At 38.5% G+C, this 21,375-nt stretch overlaps 1 protein-coding gene across 1 annotated transcript in view; it reads left to right on the top strand.

Moving 5' to 3' along the window:
* LOC136259140 (uncharacterized) overlaps nucleotides 1-21,375 on the top strand; it is a 210,484-nt gene that overhangs the window by 113,094 nt on the left and 76,015 nt on the right. The window contains exon 3 of the mRNA XM_066052563.1: nucleotides 7,701-7,799. Within this exon, the coding sequence (XP_065908635.1) occupies nucleotides 7,782-7,799 (18 nt within the window). The 5' untranslated portion in view covers nucleotides 7,701-7,781. The remainder of the gene's footprint in view (nucleotides 1-7,700; nucleotides 7,800-21,375) is intronic.

Here is a 21,375-nt window from a genome sequence, read left to right on the forward strand (position 1 = left end):
ACTTGGGATTGCTCCATCGTCCGAGCTCCAATGAGGATGAGAATTGCTGTGGGGTTTGTCCACACGTTGATCATCATGAAAATCTTAGTTTTATCATGCACGTTACATATAAGTAAGTTTTGTGTTGTTTTGTAATCTTTTCAAGCCATGCAATGTATGCTGAATACTTTAAAACTTATAAAAACGTACTGTCGGGTGGGAGGTAGTCACTGGTGCTTACTTTAAAGTGCGTAGTTACTTCGCTCGGGTTAGCGATTTTCAGCTCCAGAGTAATTTTCTGATGGTTGTGTCATCAGCTCAAAAGTATAAACCACTTCAAAGTCTGTATAACAATGCCATAATTGAAACCACAACTCCATCTCAAGTATTGTTGCATCATTGTGGCACCTCCACTGTAGTTGTTTACCTTTATAAGTTGTTAACTTGGTGTTTTTACTTACTTGAGATAGCCACTCACCTATAAATATACACCATTGTATTGAGAAGTCTGCAGTAGGTGAAACATATCTGCTCACCACAAAGCATACCAAGATCGCTGAGATCCGATATGATCGGAAGTTATTTTCATTACATGTACAAACTTGCAGCTAAAAGCGACTGCAGTTTCAAGATAGTCCAGATTGCTAGATGGCTTCCTGATTCAATTGTGCCATATTTCCCTTTAAAATGTATGGGGAGCCCTGGAGAAAAAATGTACCTTTTTTCAGTTTTTAAGCACTGAGCATGCCAAAGTAGCTAATTCCAACCCAACAAACTATATATTTCTGAGATCGGCTATCAATACTCTATCTATTGAGTATATAAAAAACCCATTTTTCCAAAATTTAAAAATCAGGCTGGAATGTCTACTAATAGAACAGTCAGCTGCCTGATTGTTTTATTAGAGTTATTATTGACTGTTCTATTAGAGTATATCGATCTTTTTCTGTGATATATACTTTGTATTGTAGTATGGCTCAAATATTCTTTCTATTACACTAGCATTATGTTCAATGCTTTCAGGCACCTATTATGCTCATAATTATGCCAGCATAATTGGCGGGTACCTAGTAACAAGGTATGAGGGTGTTATTATTTTTGCGAAAACCTTGAAAAGTTTTACATATGAAATTAAATTTGTGCCTGTCAGAGCTACCTCAAAATTTACTATTTTGAAACTCCTAAATTTTTTGCAATCAAAATTATTGTGTTGTGTTTAAATCATATATCCAACTTATGATAGCATGCATGCTCTTTTCCTGTTCACTCTTGTTGGAGTACAATGTCTTGTTGGCGTAGATGTAGCAATATTTCTGCACAAATTACTTAGGAAAAGACTTGGCAAAGCAACATCCATCTGTGTATAAGGGTATGGTTCACTATTAGACACAAGAAATCTCCGCTCCAGATCTGTACTGTTACTGTAACCTTCCGATAGCAGCGAGTGTTCTGTTTCCAAAACATGTGCAGCATGCTCTATGACAGCTTCTTGTACATTCTGCACCGAAGTAACAGGTGTATTTAGTATATCACCATCCAAATTTCCTGTGTTCGTACTAATACCCTCCACTCGATCATCTAGCGATGTCCTACTAGATCGAGGTGCACTTTTAACCTGATAAGTTAGTTCACCTGTTGGTGTAGCGATGCTATACAACACAGCTACTCGAAAGTAATAGGCAACCAACTATTGCTAACCTTTCCACTAGACTTATTTATAATCTTCCCATGTAGGTGCACGCATTTTCGTGCTTTTCGAAAATTGCTAGACTGATTTTTTTTTCAAAAGCAGACCTAGGAATTTTGAGGAGCGCAAAAATGTGTGCCCCTAGATAGGAAGATAGTTAACATGTCTTACCAGAGTTTTCACCGACTTTCTTCGTGGAGAACAGCTCAAAACATTATCCCTTCCAATGGCACTGTGTACAAAGTACCCCTACTCTTTTCGCCATTTTTGCGTTATGACATAATTGCGGATAAGGCTCATATGTTGTCACGCTTACAAGGTAAACCGCTTAGGGAAGAAGCTGAAAATCGGTGGGTTAATAGGTTAACTATTGAACCTCAAACCTTTTGTGATTTGAGAAAAATCGGGCAAACACCATGAAGATGCCAAAAGTGTGTAACAATTATGCAATCGAGATTAGCTAATAAAAAACAACCACTTGCCAGGCCTACCAGAGAAACCGCTTAGAGTGGTTTCACCACAGCCATTTCTTGGCCGCCACCTTGGATTTCACATCTTTTTTCACCATAGCCTTTTTGAGGGCCGCACTCATTTTTAACAGCTTGGCTGTTTTGGATTAAATAGTATTTAAGTACAATGATGCATAGTCTCGATTGCACCACTATCAAACAACGCTAAGTGGAGGATATTGTTGCATCTCTAGACTACATATGTAAACTCCATCAATACAATCAAGGAAACCTGTATTAATGGCCACTAGTATAGAAATACAACCTCTCTCGAAAAGCCAATTCAAAAGTGAGTAATTATACACTGCTACATATTGAGCAAAGGTGGCAATAGACAAGTTGCACTGTAACTTATACACATGATCTGATCCTTCAGTGGATGAGATCCACTTGTCAAATACAACATGTTACCCAAGTGTCCTGGATGATCCAGGCTCAACCCACTTATGACTCAGTGGCACAATGGAACTGAGTATTTATAGAGGAGAATATAATTATATTTATTTCTAAGATGTGTGGACACATTACAACATATTACAATAATTATGTGCATACAAGAAATGCTGCATACCATTTTGGCATTCCAAATCACCACATTGTGCATGGACCAGTCAACAATACTGCATAGTGCCCATTAGTAAACCTGAAGAGGAAGAGTTATGAAAGTATAAAAGCATAATATAAGTATGTACAGGTAACAATGGTTATTAGTGGTTAACATTACACACTGGTCACTTTATGGCCAACCTTGTGGCAGATTGCTCTGTACACAAAATGACACATTCAGGGATTGTAGGGCTGCGGTGTGTGAATTGAACAGACATGCAAACTTCAGTGACAGTCACAATGCTACTAAATGGGGCAAATATAATTGCAGCCCAGTGATTCACTGTGCCGGAATGGCGTGTTTTAGTTTCAGTTTTAGTGCCACCCGCAAGGGCTATAGGCATACCTATCGTTTGTGCTCATTATTGTGAATGCTTCTCCAGCGAAACAGCGATCATGCATGGCTACTAGTATGCATAGTACGCAACATGTCAGAGTCAGCCATATAGTCAAGCATTCCCTTTCCATAGAAAAAAAAGATAATTTTGTTGTGGGCGTGCATCCAATTATTAATTACTTTATGCAATAGATCGCGAACATTTTCTTGCGAATGAGGAAATAGCAGTTCATTCGTGAATATTTTTTTTCCACGAATCATTCCCGTTATACGGTGTTTATTGCTATCAGAGAATCTATACACGTTGCTTTATTGAGAATCAAATTTGTGTGGCATTTATAAAGATCCTCACAGACTTAAAAACTAGCAGTATCACATAGTTCTTATTAACACTTTAACAATTATATTGTATATCTTCAACATGGTTGGGACGAACTGCTTTATGAACACTATTTTTCATCTCTTTTGGACTCTGCCTCTGATGCTAAAATGAAGGCTCGCCTATTGTCAGTTTCCTCCTCAGAGTCTGGTGCATGGCTTGGTGCTCTTCCTGTACCTTCCTTGGGCACTAAGCTGGATAATGAGTCTTTGAGGATTGCTGTTGGTCTACGTCTCGGTTTTCCCATTGTTGTCGAGCATACATGTGTTTGTGGAAGTGAAGTAGATGTTTTTGGAACTCATGGTTTGTCTTGCAGGTGTAATGAAGGCCGTATTCCTCGGCATGCTGCAGTGAATAAAACTATTCATCATGCTTTGGTGTCTGGAAGTGTAGTTGGTGTGTGTCATAATGATGGTAAGAGGCCAGATGGCATGTCATCGATTCCTTGGTCACGGGGCTTACCCTTGCTCTGGGATATTACCTGTTCGGACACCCTGTCCCCATCTAATTTATCTACTTCTGCTAGTGGTGCTAGCCGGCTGGCAAACTCTGCAGAGTCAGCTAAGTTCAGAAAGTATTCTTCTCTGACTCCATAATTTCACTTCTCTCCCCTATGTGTTGAGACCCTGGGTGCTTGAGGATCATGTGCACGCTCATTAGTGATACGGATTGGTTCCCGGGTAATGGAACAGTCTGGTGATAATAGGGCAACTCAATTTTTAATTCAGAAGGTTGCTATAGATGTTCAGCGTGGCAATGCTGCTTCTGTGATGGCAACGATTCCTTCATCACAGGATTGGCAGAGTTTGCCTCTCTGCCCACTGTTTGAACGTGAAGACCTTTTCTTGTATTATTGAAAAAAATTGTATTATCCGAGTAATATTAATTTTACAACTTTTAGACCTCACACGTAGCCACATTATAATATCATCACTTTTTGTCGCAGTTAACTCTACTTTACTGGGACGCGCACTTTTTTTACAGCTTTACGCTGTTTTGGGTGGATTAATTTTCACTTCTACCAGGCAAACCGCTCAGAGCAATGAACTGAAAATCTGTGTAGCTGCAATAATCATCGTAGATGGTACTTGCAGTAGTACAAAAGAATCGGAGTACAAACCACTGAGCTATGATGCGAAAGCCAACTACGTGTAGCAAATGCATAATCGAGATACTCTAATAGAACAGTCACCCTAATGGAACATTCAGTCACGTTTATTAGTTTCTCCATTATAGAATTCTACTACATTACAAGTTATTCTGTAGGGAGTTCAGGTACAAAACATAGATAGTTCGGCTACAAACAAATTACCATGTATAGAGTTCAGTTACAGAGATTTAGAACATTGCAAGTCACACTGAAGAGAGTTCAGCTGTAAACAAGTCACCCTGTAGAGAGTTCAGTTACAAACAAGTCACTCTGTAGAGAATTCAGCTACAAACAAGTTACTGTGTAGAGAGTACCACCCTGTACAGAGTTCATCTACAAATAAGTTACCTTATAGGGATCAGCTACAAACAAATATAACCCTGTAGAGAGTTCAGCTACAAACAAGTCACTGCGTAGAGACTTTAGCTACAAAAAACCATCCTGTAGAGAGTTCACAAGCTACCCTGTACAGAAATCTGCTAGAAACAAGTCATCCTATAGAGACCCCAACTAAAAACAAATCAACCAGTAGAGAGTTCCTATAGAGAGTTATAAACAAATCACTCTGTAGAGAGATCAGCTAGACAAAGTAACCCTATAGAGAGTTCAGCTACAAAGAAAAATTACTGTAGAGAGTTCAGCTACAAACAAGCTACCTTATAGAGAGTTCAGCTATAAATAAATCACCCTGTAGAGAGTTCAACTACAACCGAATCACCCTGTAGACAGTTCAGCTACAACCAAATTATCATGTAGAGAGCAGCTAGACAAGTCAACCCTGTAGCAAGTTCAGCTAAAAGAAATAACACTGTAGAGAGTTCAGCTATGAACAAATCACCCTGTTGAGAGATCAGCTACAACCCAATCACCCTGTAAAGAGTTCAGCTACAAGCAAATCATCCTGTACAGAGCAGCTAGACAAATTAACCCTGTAGAGAGTTCAGCTAAAACGAAACAACACTGCAGAGAGTCCAGCTACAAACAGGTTACCTTGTAGAGAGTCCAGCTACAAACAAATCACCTTGTAGAGAGTTCAACTACAAACAAATAACCCTGTAGAGTTTAGCTACAAACAAGACACCTGTAGACAGTTCAGCCACAAACAAGTCACCCTGTAGAGAGTTTTGCTACATTCCAAGTCAGCCAGTAGAGAGATCAGCTGCAAACCAGTTATCCTACAGAGAAGAATTGGCGTGTAATAAATATTATATAAAATTTGTATAATTATTGATAAAATCAAAAATAATTAAAGTATTAAAAATCTACTTTAACTCTTTTTCTTCTTTCTGTGGTAAAGAAAAAGACAGGTAAAAAGCACCCGCTTTGGTTTATACAAATACAAAAAGAAGTGATATCTAATCCAAAACAGCCAAGCTGTAAAAAAAGAGTGTGGCCCCCAAACAGGCTATGGTGAAAAAGATGTGAAATCCAAGGTGGTGGCCAAGAAATGGCTGTGATGGTAAAAAATCTAATAACGACAATTCAGGTGAAATCAGTGCCAATACCAAGTGGCACCAAATTCACCTGAATTGTCATTATTAAAATTTTACCATTAACCTGCCATATTGGCTGCCACTTTGGATTTCACATCTTTTTCACCATGGCCTTTTTGGGGGCCGCACCCTTTATTTTACAGCTTGGCTGTTTTGGATTAGATAATAATAATATTTGGCAAGTTTCAGTTATGTCTGAAATACACTTACTGATTCTTTTCACTTAGTGGACCAATACTCATTGCAAAGAACCACTGGAGCATTGTTTTGAATTGAAGGATGCTTTTCAAGGTGGTTTTTAGGTGTGCATTCTATTAGGATTTTTGCAATAAACATCGGTGATACCTAATGTGAACCCACTATCGTGGTTGATGATTATAAGTCCTCAAAACTTTTGCACACTATTAGAGTAGTAGAATAATAGTACCAAATATTGAAGTAAACTATGCAATAGATCTACCAATGGAAGTCCTAGATGGTTCTAGATATTTCTTTGTATATTCTATTAGAAGTCAGTATTACAATAATATTACCAAATATTGAAGTACAACTCTGAAGTTCTAGAACATTCTATGTATGTATGTATGTTCTATTAGAATTCCTCAAAAAAAATGTGCGCTCTGTTCTAGTATTATAATAATATTACCAAATATTGAAGTAAACCATGCAATAGCTCTACCAACGAAAGTTATAGTTTTAGACAATTCTTTGTATATTCTATTAGAAGTTAGTATTATAATAGTATTACCAAATATTGAAGCACAACTCTTACAATGAAAGTTCTAGATTGTTCTAGAATATTCTATGTATGTTCTATTAAAATTCCTCAAAAAATGTTTGCTCTGTTATAGTATTATAATAATATTACTAAATATTGAAGTAATCGTGCATAACAATACATTATAAGTTTGAAGAGGCACCACAGTACAAAAAGATGTGAAATCCACAAAACAGCCAAGTTGTGAAAAAATAGTGCAGTCTTACAAAGCCTAGGTGGAAAAAATTAAAGGTGGTGGCCAAGAAATGGCTGCAACGATGTTAGTTAATATATTTTAATAATGGCCATGTACATTCTTAGCATTAACATCATTGCAGCCATTTCTTGGCTGCCACCTTTGATTTCACAACTTTTTTCACTCAGGCTTTTTAAGGCTACACCATTTTTTCACAGCTTAGTTGTTTTTGTGCAGATTTCACTTCTTTTTGTATTTTAGTTCCCAAAAATACCAGCCTATGGCTTACTTTGGGATTCACATTTCTTCTTATCTATACATTAACATGTAATAGTATCTTCATCAACAAAGCCTGTAGGTTACTAAACTATATAGACCTTCACTTTTAAGTGTGTAGGAATTATCCATAATGTTTTAGTACTTGCTAAGTGGCTATACAATATACATTAACAGACCTAGTAGTATAACAACCATTTTGTGTACTGTTGGGGTTGGACTATATAAAATATCAGAAAGGGGATCTGGTATAATTACACATTAGTGCACAACAATAATTATACAGTGTCAAATGTGGCATAGATTGTGGTACATGTGATTATTGTTATAGTATGGGAATACTCCACTACATAGTGCAGCGAAGAAAGGTTACTACAATTTGTGCTCATTATTACTACAAAATGGAGCCAACATGGAAATGAGAAACAAAGTAAATTTTGTCAGCTTGTTATATTATAACTGTGTGTAATGTTTTTATTAATATCAATAGATGTCTCTACAGGAATAGTTTGTTTGTCTACTATGATAGCTATTTGTTTCAAGTATTCAAGCTTTGGGATCAATAATTAACTGTAGAATTGAACACTATACTCAACCACACGGCCAGTAAAGCAGAAACGCGCGCCGCAGACAATAAATGACCCGACCTGTACGTGAGGATTTTACAGGAACGAACGTTGTCAAATTCGGCCTTCCTGTAACTCACCCGCCACTTACGCTATCCCTCTGAAACTCTAGAGTTGAACTCATCGTGTCACTAGTAACTGCCACACAAGCAGTGAAGCAAATCCATGCCGATTGTTTCATGATCGAGATTGCCGACATCAAAGGGGAAGTTTCATTTTTTTTATCGCATGCGGTTAGACGTAACCGCAGGTGTATGCCTTGTGTTCCTTTGTGCATTCCAAACATTGATTGTCCTGCTATCGCTTCAGTATTCACTCAATCGCCTCAAGATTCACATCATCGATTTCACCATACATGATTATCCTACAGTCGTAATTTCAGCACCAAATGAAGTTTCAGTCGTCCTAGAGGCCAAATACAAAAGCCAGATTGTTGTTTTCCACAATACTCGCTTGGCATGTAGGACAATGTGTCTTTAAACTGTTCTAAAAGTTTCGTTCAGATGAAACATATGTTTTCGAGAATGGCTAGTTTGAAATTAGTCGCCCCCATGTAATTTGCTCTCTCTGTAACGTGACAGGATTCGGCGTGGCACGAAGGATACACACTAACATCCACAGTAGCCAAACTCAGCGGTTTACTCTTATTACAGCCCCCTCCACGCATGCTCACCATATCATAACACTACCCCCCTACAAAACTACCCCTACACACAACAAAAGATATACACACACACATGTGTATATAAAAATTAAAGTTGTCTAAAAATTACATGATAAAAGACCTAAATACACCAGCAAGGTATGAAAAAGGTTAATAACTAAGTGAAATGCACAAGTCAATCAGTCACCGGTATTTGTGATGCTTATGTCAGGGTGGTGACCATGAATAAGACCTCCTTTGAGCGTATCTGTGATCTCGTCCTCCTCTGTCATAGCAATTCCGATCATGAATACGACAGTCACATCGATCATAAACACGTATGCTATTCTTGTCCTTGTGTCCTATAGACCATTCCACAACTATCCTAGTACCCATGATCTCTCTGCCATTCTCCAGACGTATTGCATCCTCAGCATCTCTTCTGTTTTCAAACTCAACAAAACCATAAGCTAGTAGTATTCCTTGTTTCACTTCACAACGTGTCAGTTTTCCATAGGGAAAGAAAATGTCTTCCAAGTCCCTACTGCAAATGTGTTTGGGTAACCGCCCTACGAAAATTTGGTTGTCCACTATTTTCTTTCCTAGCAAACATCTCACGTGCCTGATCTGCTCCCTACTGAGATCCTTCTGTGAATTACTGTTACTGACCCTAAACACCTTCTTTGGGACTTGCTCTGCTGCAACAGTTGGTGACACTGAGTTCTGTGGCACATTGGAAATACACGCCACTTGTCCTCCAGCTAAGTCATTACCAAGTATGAGACTCACACCCTGGACTGGTAAGGAAGGTCTCACTCCGACAACTACAGCTCCGGTCACTAGACCACACTTCAAGTGAACCTTATGAAGTGGTACACGAAAAGTTCCTAACTCTGCTCCTTGTAGTAACACAATCATTCCCGTGTCTGAATGGGAACTTAAGGGAAGGGCACCCTCCAATATCAGAGACTGTGTCGCACCAGTATCTCTGAGAATGGTGATTCCACTTGTGAGCCAACAAGGGAGACACTACCACATGAAATAAATGGAGTGTATTCATCTGGCAACTTACTTTTCTTATGGTCTGTCTGAAAACTTGGGGAAACAATGAGATCAGGCTTTTCAGACCTCTCGTTCTTTCTTGGTAAGGCTTGACACTCTGACATTATGTGACCCTTTTTCCTGCAATAAAAGCATGTTGGTCCAGCAGGTATGTGGTTGCTACTGTAGTTCCCTGATGGGCCTCCACCTGTAAAGCTACTGGTGATAAGAGCACCCGGCTGACCACCTTTAGCTAATTCAAGTGTTATATCTGCTGAGTTACCATCACAGGGATGGGGCTTTCCAAAGGAAGTGGTATGTGTCAAGGAGTAGTCCTCAGCATAAACTGCTGCTTCATGTAAATTGTCTACCTTCTGTTCATCCAGATAGGTCCGAATATCACTAGGAAGGAAGTTTTTGAACTCCTCCATCATCAACAGTTGTCTGAGCTGGTTAAAGTCTCCATCAACTCCTTTAGAGGTACACCAGCAGTCAAACAAAGTTTCCTTTGCCCATGCAAACTCCACAAAAGTCTGAGTATCTGTCTTCTGGGTGGCTCGGAACCTCTGTCGGTAGGCCTCAGGAACAAGCTCATAGGCCTTGAGAATAGAGCGTTTCACTGTGTCATAGTCAGAACTGTGTTCTATCGATAGGGCTGAATAGACTTCATGGGCTTTATCTAACAGAGGGCTCTGAAGGAGTAGTGTCCAAACTTGTTTAGGCCATGACAGACTTGACGCAACTTTCTCAAAATGCAAGAAATACCTATCAACCTCTGTCCCCTGGAAGGGTGGAACAAACCGTACTTGCTTAGTCACATCAAATTCAGCCTGTCGACTGGTACGAGGTACAGGTGGAGCTGTAGAAGCTGCTGCAATTTCAAGTTCCTTAAGTTTCAACTGCAGAGCAAGCTCCTGCTCTCATAATTCCATCTCTTTCATCTTCAACTGGGCTTCACGCTCCTTCTCCTTGTCTTGCAGTTCTAGCTTCTTCAGTTCAATAGTATCAGTGGTTGATGGTATTTCATCTTCAGACACGATCTCTTCCTCAACTAAATACTCTATGATCAATGTTCAAATTTCACCCTTTTTCATAGCTTGAGTGGCTTCCAACTTGTAGTGTTGAGCAAGGGAGAGCAGCTCCACCTTTTTTAAAGGATTCAAGGACAAAATACTGGGCGATTTTACAAAAGAGTCTACTGAAAACGACATAATTATCCACTCCACAACAACGTAATAGGAACGATGAGAGTAATGACAATGAGAATGATTTGTCTGACTACAAATTTGTAATTCCAAATAATGCACACTGGCGCCGATAACAACAAATCCTGCCTAGTCGAGACACACGAACAACAACTGTACAAATATTCACACCTGTTGAGGTACCACTCGCCCGGTACTAAGGATTAAAACTTGTGGTTAGAATCGGACAGGGTGAACACGAGGGAGCAGTGAAAGTAGAAAACAAATGTCTCCGTGACCAAAATCTTTAACCAACTTGTCTTCTGGTGCTCCCGGACAAGCCCCCAATTTGTTACGTGACAGGATTCGGCGTGGCACGAAGGATACACACTAATATCCACAGTAGCCAAACTCAGCGGTTTACTCTTATTACAGCCCCCTCCACGCATACGCACCATATCATAACACTCTCTAAGAGTTTTACTCGGAATTTAAGGAATGATGCAGAGCACAACTGCGGACACTGGGTATTGATGAACTGGCGCTCTATGTAGTTAATCAGTGCATAAAGCCACAAAGAAGTGTGCTGCCATAGATTATAGTCCACAGATATAATCTATGGTGCTGCATACCATTGTTCGTTTTTCAAGTAATTTGAATTTAGTCGCCCCCACCGTGATGTAATTTGTCCTCTAAGGGCGTGGTTTAAAGAATGACACAGAATACAACTGCGGTTACCAGATTTTGAAACAAGCTGCGAGTAATTAGCACATGTAGCTAGCCAATTGTCACCATGCATTATTGCATTTTATAGCACCCCCACACAAAAATTACACATGTAATTACAACATACAGAGGACAAATGAATGCCAAACACTTTTCACAACAATAATGTACGAATTGTACAATAATGACTGTAATATAACAGCTATGAAATGTTTTCCAGTGGTCCGGCATGGTAGCAAGTCTCACATGACGGCATGTATATTCATCCAAGCACAATGGGAGTAACACGTAAGTATGATGACAAGTTGGTATGACTCCATTTGTAGAATCCAGATGAGTGGGTGTGGCTCCAGTATGTCTAAACAGTTAACAAACATTCCTGTTATAAATACGTGCTAGAGTTGTAATATAATAGCATAGTATTTAAATGCAACAATACATAGTCTCAATTGCATCACTATCAAACGACACTAAGTGGAGGATATTGTTGCATCTCTAGTATGTACACTCTATCAGTACAACCTGTCTTAATGGCTACCAGTATAGAAAGACAATCTCTCTTGAAAAGCCAATTCCAATTGAGAATTTATACACTGTTACCTGCTTATTGAGTGAAGGTAGCAATAAACAAGTTCCACCGTAATTTATACACATGATCTGATCTGTATATTCTGTCAGTGGATGAGATCCACTTGGCCAGGACAAAATGTGACCCAAATGTCCTGGATGATCCATACTCAACCCACTTATGACCCAGTGGCACAATGGAACTGAGTATAGAGAATACAATTATATTTATTTCTAAGATGTGTGGATGTGTGGACACATTAAAACACATTACATGTACATACAAGACATACTACGTATTGTTTTAGCATTTCAAGTCACCACATTATACACGTACCAGTCAACAATGTTTCATAGTGCCCATCAGTAAACCTGAAGAAAGAAATGTTACGAAAAATAAAAAATTCACGTAAGTACAATGAAACCTCATTAATATGGCCAGCTGTGGAACCAAAAAATTTGGCTTGAATAACAAGGTGGCCTTATTAATGAGGTCATAAAGTACTGCTTAGCTATATTTGGGATCTAGTAGAGGTGGCCAATATAATGAGGTGGTCTTATTAAAGAGGTGGCCGCTAAGTGAGGTTTCACTGTACATACAATTCACAATGGTGAACAATATTAATGGTTAACAATATACACTGAAACCTGCAGGTCACTTCTTGTGGAAGATTGCTCTCTACACAAAATGATACATTCAGAGATTGTATTTAGATGGATGATACAGTAACGCATTGTGACTTCAATACTCGTGATGTGTCACTGCTAGGCAGCAACCATATACACGGCACTGCCAATGCACAACATCGCACTTGCTCGCACACGCAATTTTGCTCAAGATTTTACAAATTGATAATTAAAGGGTGTGGAAACTAGCTGCTCGCTCGAAAGACTGTGTGGCAGCTGTTTCCCTTCTGTACAAGTGGCCACCAAGACAGGTCCACTGTGGATGAAAGCCAGGCATTAGATATTTGGTATTTCATGAGTTGAAGACATTCCAGGGCTTCCGGTAGTCTCAAATCTCACCACAGTTTAACTCAGGCAATGTTGTGGTCACCACTAAACCACTGGAATGCTGTATTATGTGAAAAATATATCCTATGGATAATGACTTCCATCACTTTCTTCATCAGGAGCTTATAAGGACCAATAGTGAAACTTTTTACACTTTGGGCTGACAGCCAACTGCCTAAGTATGAAGCAGTGCCTTTGTGCTCTAACAGATTGGCTGCCCCCTTGCTGCCAGCACTCACTGTCTCATATGCTGTCACACACTAAATCCATCTCTATAGCCAGTTAGAACAGCATGCTTCTTACTTTTTTTAAGGCGCAAAATGCAGCCACCTCTTTAAAAAGCTAGGTCAGAAAATTTTGTCCCTACGGCCTGAATAATGACCAGCTTTCACTGTACTATTAGTGATTAGTGATCATGGAGGATTATTTATTAAGATACTAAGATATACAAACGCTACAACCTCTAAATATAGCAGTAAATTTTTTACCCTGGTCAAATGTCTAATAATCGTGAGAGACTCTACTGTGACAAATACATGTTTATCATGATATGTGCTACTCGCCTTTTTACAATTAAGTTTTACAACACAAATACATGTATAATTAAACTCACCAATTGTGACTAAAAGACAAGTAATGAGACAACTTTGGAGACAACAGCCTCACAAGCCTATTCTGGTGCGCTTATTTAGTAGTAATATAAATTTTAAAGGCGTTTATTTACAACAGGACATAATTACGTGCCCCTCTATTGTCTCTGTACATATTTGCCTTTTCTTTACTAGATCTCTTGGCAGGGACATAGCTTCTTCGCTTGAATTAGTCAATGCTAGAAGTAGATCGAGATACTCTAATAGAACAGTCACATTTCTACAAGTGCCATATTTTTATATTGTAAAGTCTGTAAGTAGCTAGTAATTTAAACTATACAATCCAATGCTAAGCAGAAGTTGTAACTATGCTAAATACTGATTGCTGTGTTACAGCTATTTTGTGACTACTCTAATAGAGTACCTTGATCGTTTTAATGCAGTACAAGATGAAAGGAAAAGTGTTATTAAGGGTTTACTAGTTAAAATGGGTGTTAATTGACTGCAGTTGCATGCCACTAACTGGGCTGCCCAGGGAAATTAGGGGGCCCAGGAAAAAGAGTTAAAGAGGGGCCCAGGGAAAAGAGTTAAAGAGGAGCCCAGGGGCAAGGAAGGGTCTAGATCCTGACTGCTCTATTAGAGTATATCGATCTTTCTTTAAACAGGCAATCAAGGGGTCCCTTTTGGGCTGGGGCAGGGGGAAAAATACCCCAGTCCCCCCCCCCCCCCCCCCCATGTGGGCGGCCCTGGCCACTAAAATTACAGTTATATTTTAATATTCTGTCACTGTAATCTGGGGTTTCTGTCAAAACCATGGAAACTCACCTACTGTTATCAACGGTGCATTGCTTATTCTAACAAAAAGTATTGAAATCCCATCCAAAAACAGCTTATAGCTGTAAAAAAAGTGGGCGACCAAGTAAAGCAGAGTTAACTGTGACAAAAAGTAATGATATCATAATGCGGCCATGTGCGAGGTGTGCAAGTTGTAAAATTCATATTAGCTAATCAGATAATACAATGTTATTGTTAAAGTGTTAATGAGAACTATGTGATGCTGCTAGTTTATAAGTGTGTGAGCATCTTCATAAATGCCACACAAATTTAATTCTCAATAAAACAATGTGTATAGATTCTTTGATAGCAATAAATAGTTTGAGTTTGGCCGCCTTTCCTGTATACGGCAATGCTACGAACAAAGGAAAGGTGGCCAAACTCAAACTATTTATTGCTATCAGAGAATCTATGCACATTGCTTTATTGAGAATTAAATTTGTGTGGCATTTATGAAGATGCTCACACACTTATAAACTAGCAGCATCACATAGTTCTCATTAACACTTTAACAATAACATTGTATTATCTGATTAGCTAATATGAATTTTACAACTTGCACACCTCGCATATGGCCACATTATGATATCATTACTTTTTGTCGCAGTTAACTCTGCTTTACTTGGACGCGCACTTTTTTACAGCTATAAGCTGTTTTTGGATGGGTTAACAGTAACAGGACAGAAAGTACAGCATTCTAGAAGGGTGCTTATGTATTTAATCAAACGTGGAGAATTAATGGGAAAGAAATTATAAAGACTTCTATCAAAACAATAAAGGCTACCTGTGCTCAAACTTTCTAGTGCTGCTATTATATATGCATAATTATAGGGTGACTCTGTTACCAAAATTTATTTCACAAAAATTTATTTCATAAAATGTAGTTCACTAATTGTAAGAGACACACTGACTTATTGTGCATTCTACCTTAATTAAAATGTTAACTGGATATACAGATGTATACCACAAGTAAATGCTAATACAGCTAGTGAATAAGTAGGCTAGCTTGCACCAAATCAGAGGTTACCTTACAATTGGGTATAGTTTGTGATCACCACAAACCAGCAACACATATCTCAATTACATTCCAATACCATTATGTATGGCCTCCTTCCTAACCTAACACCACACAATAGTAGAATTTTAGGAAAATAGGAGTGGTAGTGGGAATGAGAATGATCAATGGGAAATGCCTGATAATAATTATCAGGTTGACATACAGTTAAAATTTGTATCTTTGCAGCATAGTTGAATCCTTTTTCTACAACCAAAACATTCTAATAGAGCAGTCATCTGCATTATAATAGCAACCCAGAGTGCTTTGTTAATAACTATTGCTTTGAAAATGATGACTATAGCTAGAAGTATATACGTATGTAATCAAATTTGTGTAAACCAGACATTCATTGTGTATTTTGAAACATGTACTATGTATTTATAATTATTTAATTTGCCAAGTTCCTGTTCCTGTTCCTATCCCATTCCTGCTTTCTTCTCTAAAAGTGTATTGTTTCTAGACTGTTGTTTACGTACAGCATTAAGTCCCATATTTATGTGTTTGTCACGTGGTGAATATTTAAGCTAAAGTGATGATCATAGGAGGGCATGGTACACTTATGCATGTACAAAGATAAAATTATGGAACACTCTAATACATGCTTTTGTTGGCTCCTGTATTTACTTTTAAAACATTATGTTATGGTGAACATATTGTATTCATCTCCACAAACACACACTTATATGGGCATACTTGAGGGAGGCTTTTCAGCCTATAGTACTGTACAACATTCACTGCCTGTGATGAATCCTCTCTGCTAGACCTCAGCCAGTTATGCTCAAGTTTTTGCCTATTGTGCTTTTGAGCAATGCAAAGTCAAACCTGTTATGCTGAATGTTGTGTATTTAGAAATAAAGATTGTGTTCAAAAGGTGATTGTATTATTAGAGTATATCACTATTCCCTAACTATTGTAAGTGACTGCTCTATTAGAGTATATCAACTAAAATGTAAGTAATATATGAAGGGACATTTGACTTAATTATATTATGTATGAAATGTAGAAATATTTGCAATGTGTTCATAATTTGATTCTTTCGGCACACACACTAAAATATATCTTGTGCCTATTATGCTGGCATCATATAATGCTCATTGCTTTTGGCTATCTATTACACTAATTACATTGGCATAATTGGCCAGGGCCTTATCTATACATATACATACCCATGTAGCTAAATATAATTTTATTAGTTAGTTGTGTGTTGATGTATAACATACACTTACTGTATTTGTAATTGTAACTCTCACATTTAAGACTCACAGTAGTGAGGCGCACGGCCAAGAAACTACAAAGCTCACTCCATAATTAAAATACATGCGGTTAATACCGTGAGTTATTTATGTGTATGGACGGTTTTGCAATTTTAGTCCTGAATTATGCAATCATTATCATTAGAAATGTGTTGTACAGTGAGTGCCAGAATTGTAAATGAACGGTTATCTTGTCTCAACCGTGAAAATAAGACCAAGTTCACTTTATTGCGCTGATATTTCGGCTTGTGTTATCGCTATATTATTATTATTGAATATAGCTGCCTTTTGTGGAGTAATACTGGCACAGGAATTTTCTAGTACTGGATTGCCTGTACAGTGGATTTTGTTTACCAAACGCCTAATCCATATGATGATACTTAAAGACGCGGCATGGACACAAACCCAACACTCATATAAACGCATTGTGAAAGTGTGAAGAATGTAACTTCCCTAGGGAGTGTTTTCAGGATAATTCCATTTAGTGCCACCCATGTACTATCACGTGATTGCTTTTATTTGTCTCTCCCAATTCGGGCCTAGCTTTCTGAGTTATCATTCTGAGGAATCAGTGCTCACGCACTGTAAAGCCAGACAGCTAGTGCTTAACATCACATGTCATGTAAGCTAATTAAATTGATACATGCAACAATACAGTATTTCACAAAGTGCACTTTTAAAATAAACCACTGTCCCATGTTGGTGGACAAGTAAGAATGATTATTGGCTTTGCTTCTTAATGTTGGATCTGCCGTTGTATACTTGACGGGACACCAATCCTTAGTGCTGCCAAGATGGGGGTGGGGTGCAACTAAGGCAGTCTGCAAATCCTCCATTTGTCATCTGGCATAGCTAATGGAATGCCTTCCTTCAATAAACCAATGTCTGAATTTCACTGGACCTGTCAAGAAACACAACACGTCAATTGTGTGGTCATCTAAACCTAGGTAATAAGTTTGGCATAAAGCACATTAAGCAGGCAGCCGAAGGTTCTACAAAATCTCATTGCACCTGGAAAACTAGCTGGACACCTTCATAATCATGGTAGTCTCATGATCTAGACACTGGTGGTTAGAGCCATTACTAGTGGTGGGACAAATGTCTGAAAATTCGAACACTTGTTTGTTAAGGAGATATGTGACAAATGTATTTAACTAACAAACATTAGTTACCATGGTTATTATTGTACATAAGCATAGTAACATTTTAGACACTATCTCAATGACTACAGTACATTTCTGCAAAAATATATAAATGCATATTACACTGAAATATTAGAAACAAACCTTCAAGCATTCATTTGCTAAATTTACAGAACTTTCAAATGTGATCATGAAATGCACATTTGTCCCAGTAACTAGGTAGGGAAAGAAAACGGTCTGACTATTTATTAGATCTGTGAAACTATTGGGACAAAAACATCTTACATAAAGTAACACGTGCCTGACTCTAAAACACAAACAAATCCAGTCATTTAGACCATTGCCAGTCAACATGCAGCCAAAAAACCTTCCTTACTCATACAAATATTCACTTCTGTTTATATTTTACCTGCAGCCAAGGTTCCTAGAACTTCCAGTCAAGACTCACGACTATAGTGACATCTATAACTGATATCACACATTCCCACACTACTGAGAACACATCTGTAAACAGCAAGTTGGCACAGTGGGCACTACAAAGACAAAAATATGGACACTTAACATACAAGATACTCAAACATGAGTCCCTGAGAGAAACTGACCTGGAGAATTACTATGCTATAATCACAATACATGTAATTGTTGGTCCCAATCTGTTCATAACACAGACGTCTGCAATATATTGTTGATGGTGCAGTAGACCATAATAATGAGACCTTGAAATGCAGGATACTGTCATGCAGTTAAGATCTCATAGTATAAACAACAAAGTATGTAACAGGTGCACATTTAATACACCTATCAATGTAATTCCCAACTGCCGCAAGTAAAGGTTGGAGTTGGTGGGGGAATGGATTGTTAAGTTTCCAGAGGTGGTGAGGATTTGTCATTGTCCAAGAAACACACTGATGCAGCATTTCATGGATGCTGACTTACTATCTGTCATCACTAAAGCCTGCTTGAAGTAACTTGCAACTGGAATAGCTACATGCGATGGGTGATTGTGCAAAGCCCAACTAACCCCAGCCAGGTTTTGCTACTGGGAGATTTGTCGGGGTATGTGGGGGTAATGTTGTATCACCAGTAATTCCCCAGTAGGTGGGGAATTGTAATTTCAGGGATGCAAACCCCCACCTCAGCCTATACACTGTGGTAGTGGTGCTTTACATTGATAGGTGCATAAAAACTATATACCACCGTCTGAGGTTCCTCCTAATATGCACACAACTGCTAACTCTAATTAATTCACTCATGTTCATCCAAGTCAGACAGAAGAGAAGGACTGAAACATGTGCACCTTTAATATTTACACACATTAAAAAATCATTTTATAAACGATATCAAGACACACGGTAGTGTGTCGTGCGGCCCAAGTAGCCGGCGCGTAACACCCGTGAGTATATTGACAGGAAGAAAGAAAACGCAATTTTCGCACCTCCGTAGCTCTGTGCTTCCTTGATGAAACAAGACGATTTTTGCTGTGGACATGCCCCCCAACTGCAGCACTCTACATTCCAAATTTGAGCAAAATCGCTTCGCGCGTTCCCGAGATATGCGACTTCAAAAATTGGCTGAGTTTCTTCGTTTTTTTTTCTTCTTTTTCTTTTTCTTGTCGCACACTTACAAAAACTGCTATAAAACTCGAACGCATTATCCGATTGCCTTGAAATTTGGCACACAGAAGGGGGGTATAAAGGCGCATCTCGGTACCAACTTTGGCTGGAATACCATAAACAGACAAAGAGTTATGAGCGATTATGCACGAAAAATAACACCAATATGTTGTCACGCCTACAGGGTAAACCGCGTATGGGAAGAAGCTGAAAATCGGTGGGTGAATAGGTTAACTATTGAACCTCAAACCTTTTGTGGTTTGAAAGAAATCGAGCTAAAAACCAGGAAGATACAGCGAAAAAATCAACAGTGTGTAACAATTACGCAATCGAGATTAGCTAATTTTTAATATTTTTATTTTATTATTATTATTATTATTATGCTTGCCACGCCTACCAGGTAAACCACTTGGGGTAATGCTTTCAAAATCGCTGTACAGATGGAGTTATCATCTTAGAAAGGCTCTTCAATGGTGTAGAAGAATCAGACTTAAAGCCACGGAGTTATAACACGAAATCCAACTTGGTGTAGCAAGTGCGAGATCGAGATACTCTAATAGAGCAGTCATCCTAATAGAGCAGTCACCCTGAACAGAATTCAAGAGATCAGTTAGAAATAAGTAACCTGTATAGAGATCAGCTACAAACAAATCACCCTGTAGAGAGTTCAGCTACAAACAATTCACCCTGTTAAAACATCAGTTAGAAGAAGATTTCTTGTAGAGAGTTCAGATACAAACAAATCACCCTGTTGAAAGATCAGCTAGAAGATGTCACCTTGTAGATACTTCAGTTACAAAGAAACTACCATGTAGAGAATTCAGCTACAAACTAGTGACCCTGTAGATACATCAGCTAGAAGAAGTTACCTTGTAGAGAGTTCAGCTACAAAGAAACCATTCTGTAAAGAGCTCAGCTGCAAACAAATCACCTATACAGAATTCAGCTACAAACAAATCACCCTGTAGAGAGATCAGCTAGAAGAAGTTACCTTGTAGATAGTTCAGCTACAAACAAATCATCCTGTAGAGAGATCAGCTAGAAGAAGTTACCTTGTAGATAGTTCAGCTACAAACAATTCACCCTGTACAGAGCTCAGTTAAAAGAGGTTTCCTTGTAAAAAGTTCAGCTACAAACAAATCACCCTGTAGAGAGATAAGTAAGAAGAAGTTACCTTGTAGATCGTTCTGCTACAAACAATTCACCCTGTAAAGAGATCAGCTAGAAGAAGTTACCTTGTAGAGAGTTCAGCTACAAAGAAACCATCATGTAGAGAATTCAGCCGCAAACAAATCATGTATAGAGAGTTCAGCTACAAATAAATCTCCCTGTAGAGAGATCAGCTAGAAGAAGTTTCCTTGTAGAGAGTTCTGCTACAAACAAATCACCCTGTAGAAAGATCAGCTAGAAGAAATCACCTCGTAGAGAGTTCAGCTTCAAAGAAACAATCATGTGAGAGTTCAGGTACAAACAAATTGTCCTGTAGAGAGATCAGCTAGAAGAAGTTACCTTGTAGAGAGTTCAGCTACAAAGAAACCATCATGTAGATAGTTCAGGTACAAAAAAATCACCCTGTAGAAAGATCAGCTATAGAAGAAATCACCTTGTAGAGAGTTCAGCTACAAAGAATCTATCGTGTAGAGAGTTTAACTACAAACAAATCACCCTGTAGAAAGATCAGCTATAGAAGAAATCACCTTGTAGAGAGTTCAGCTA

This window comes from Dysidea avara, chromosome 6, assembly GCF_963678975.1.
Source record: "Dysidea avara chromosome 6, odDysAvar1.4, whole genome shotgun sequence".
Taxonomy (NCBI): Eukaryota; Metazoa; Porifera; class Demospongiae; order Dictyoceratida; family Dysideidae; genus Dysidea; species Dysidea avara.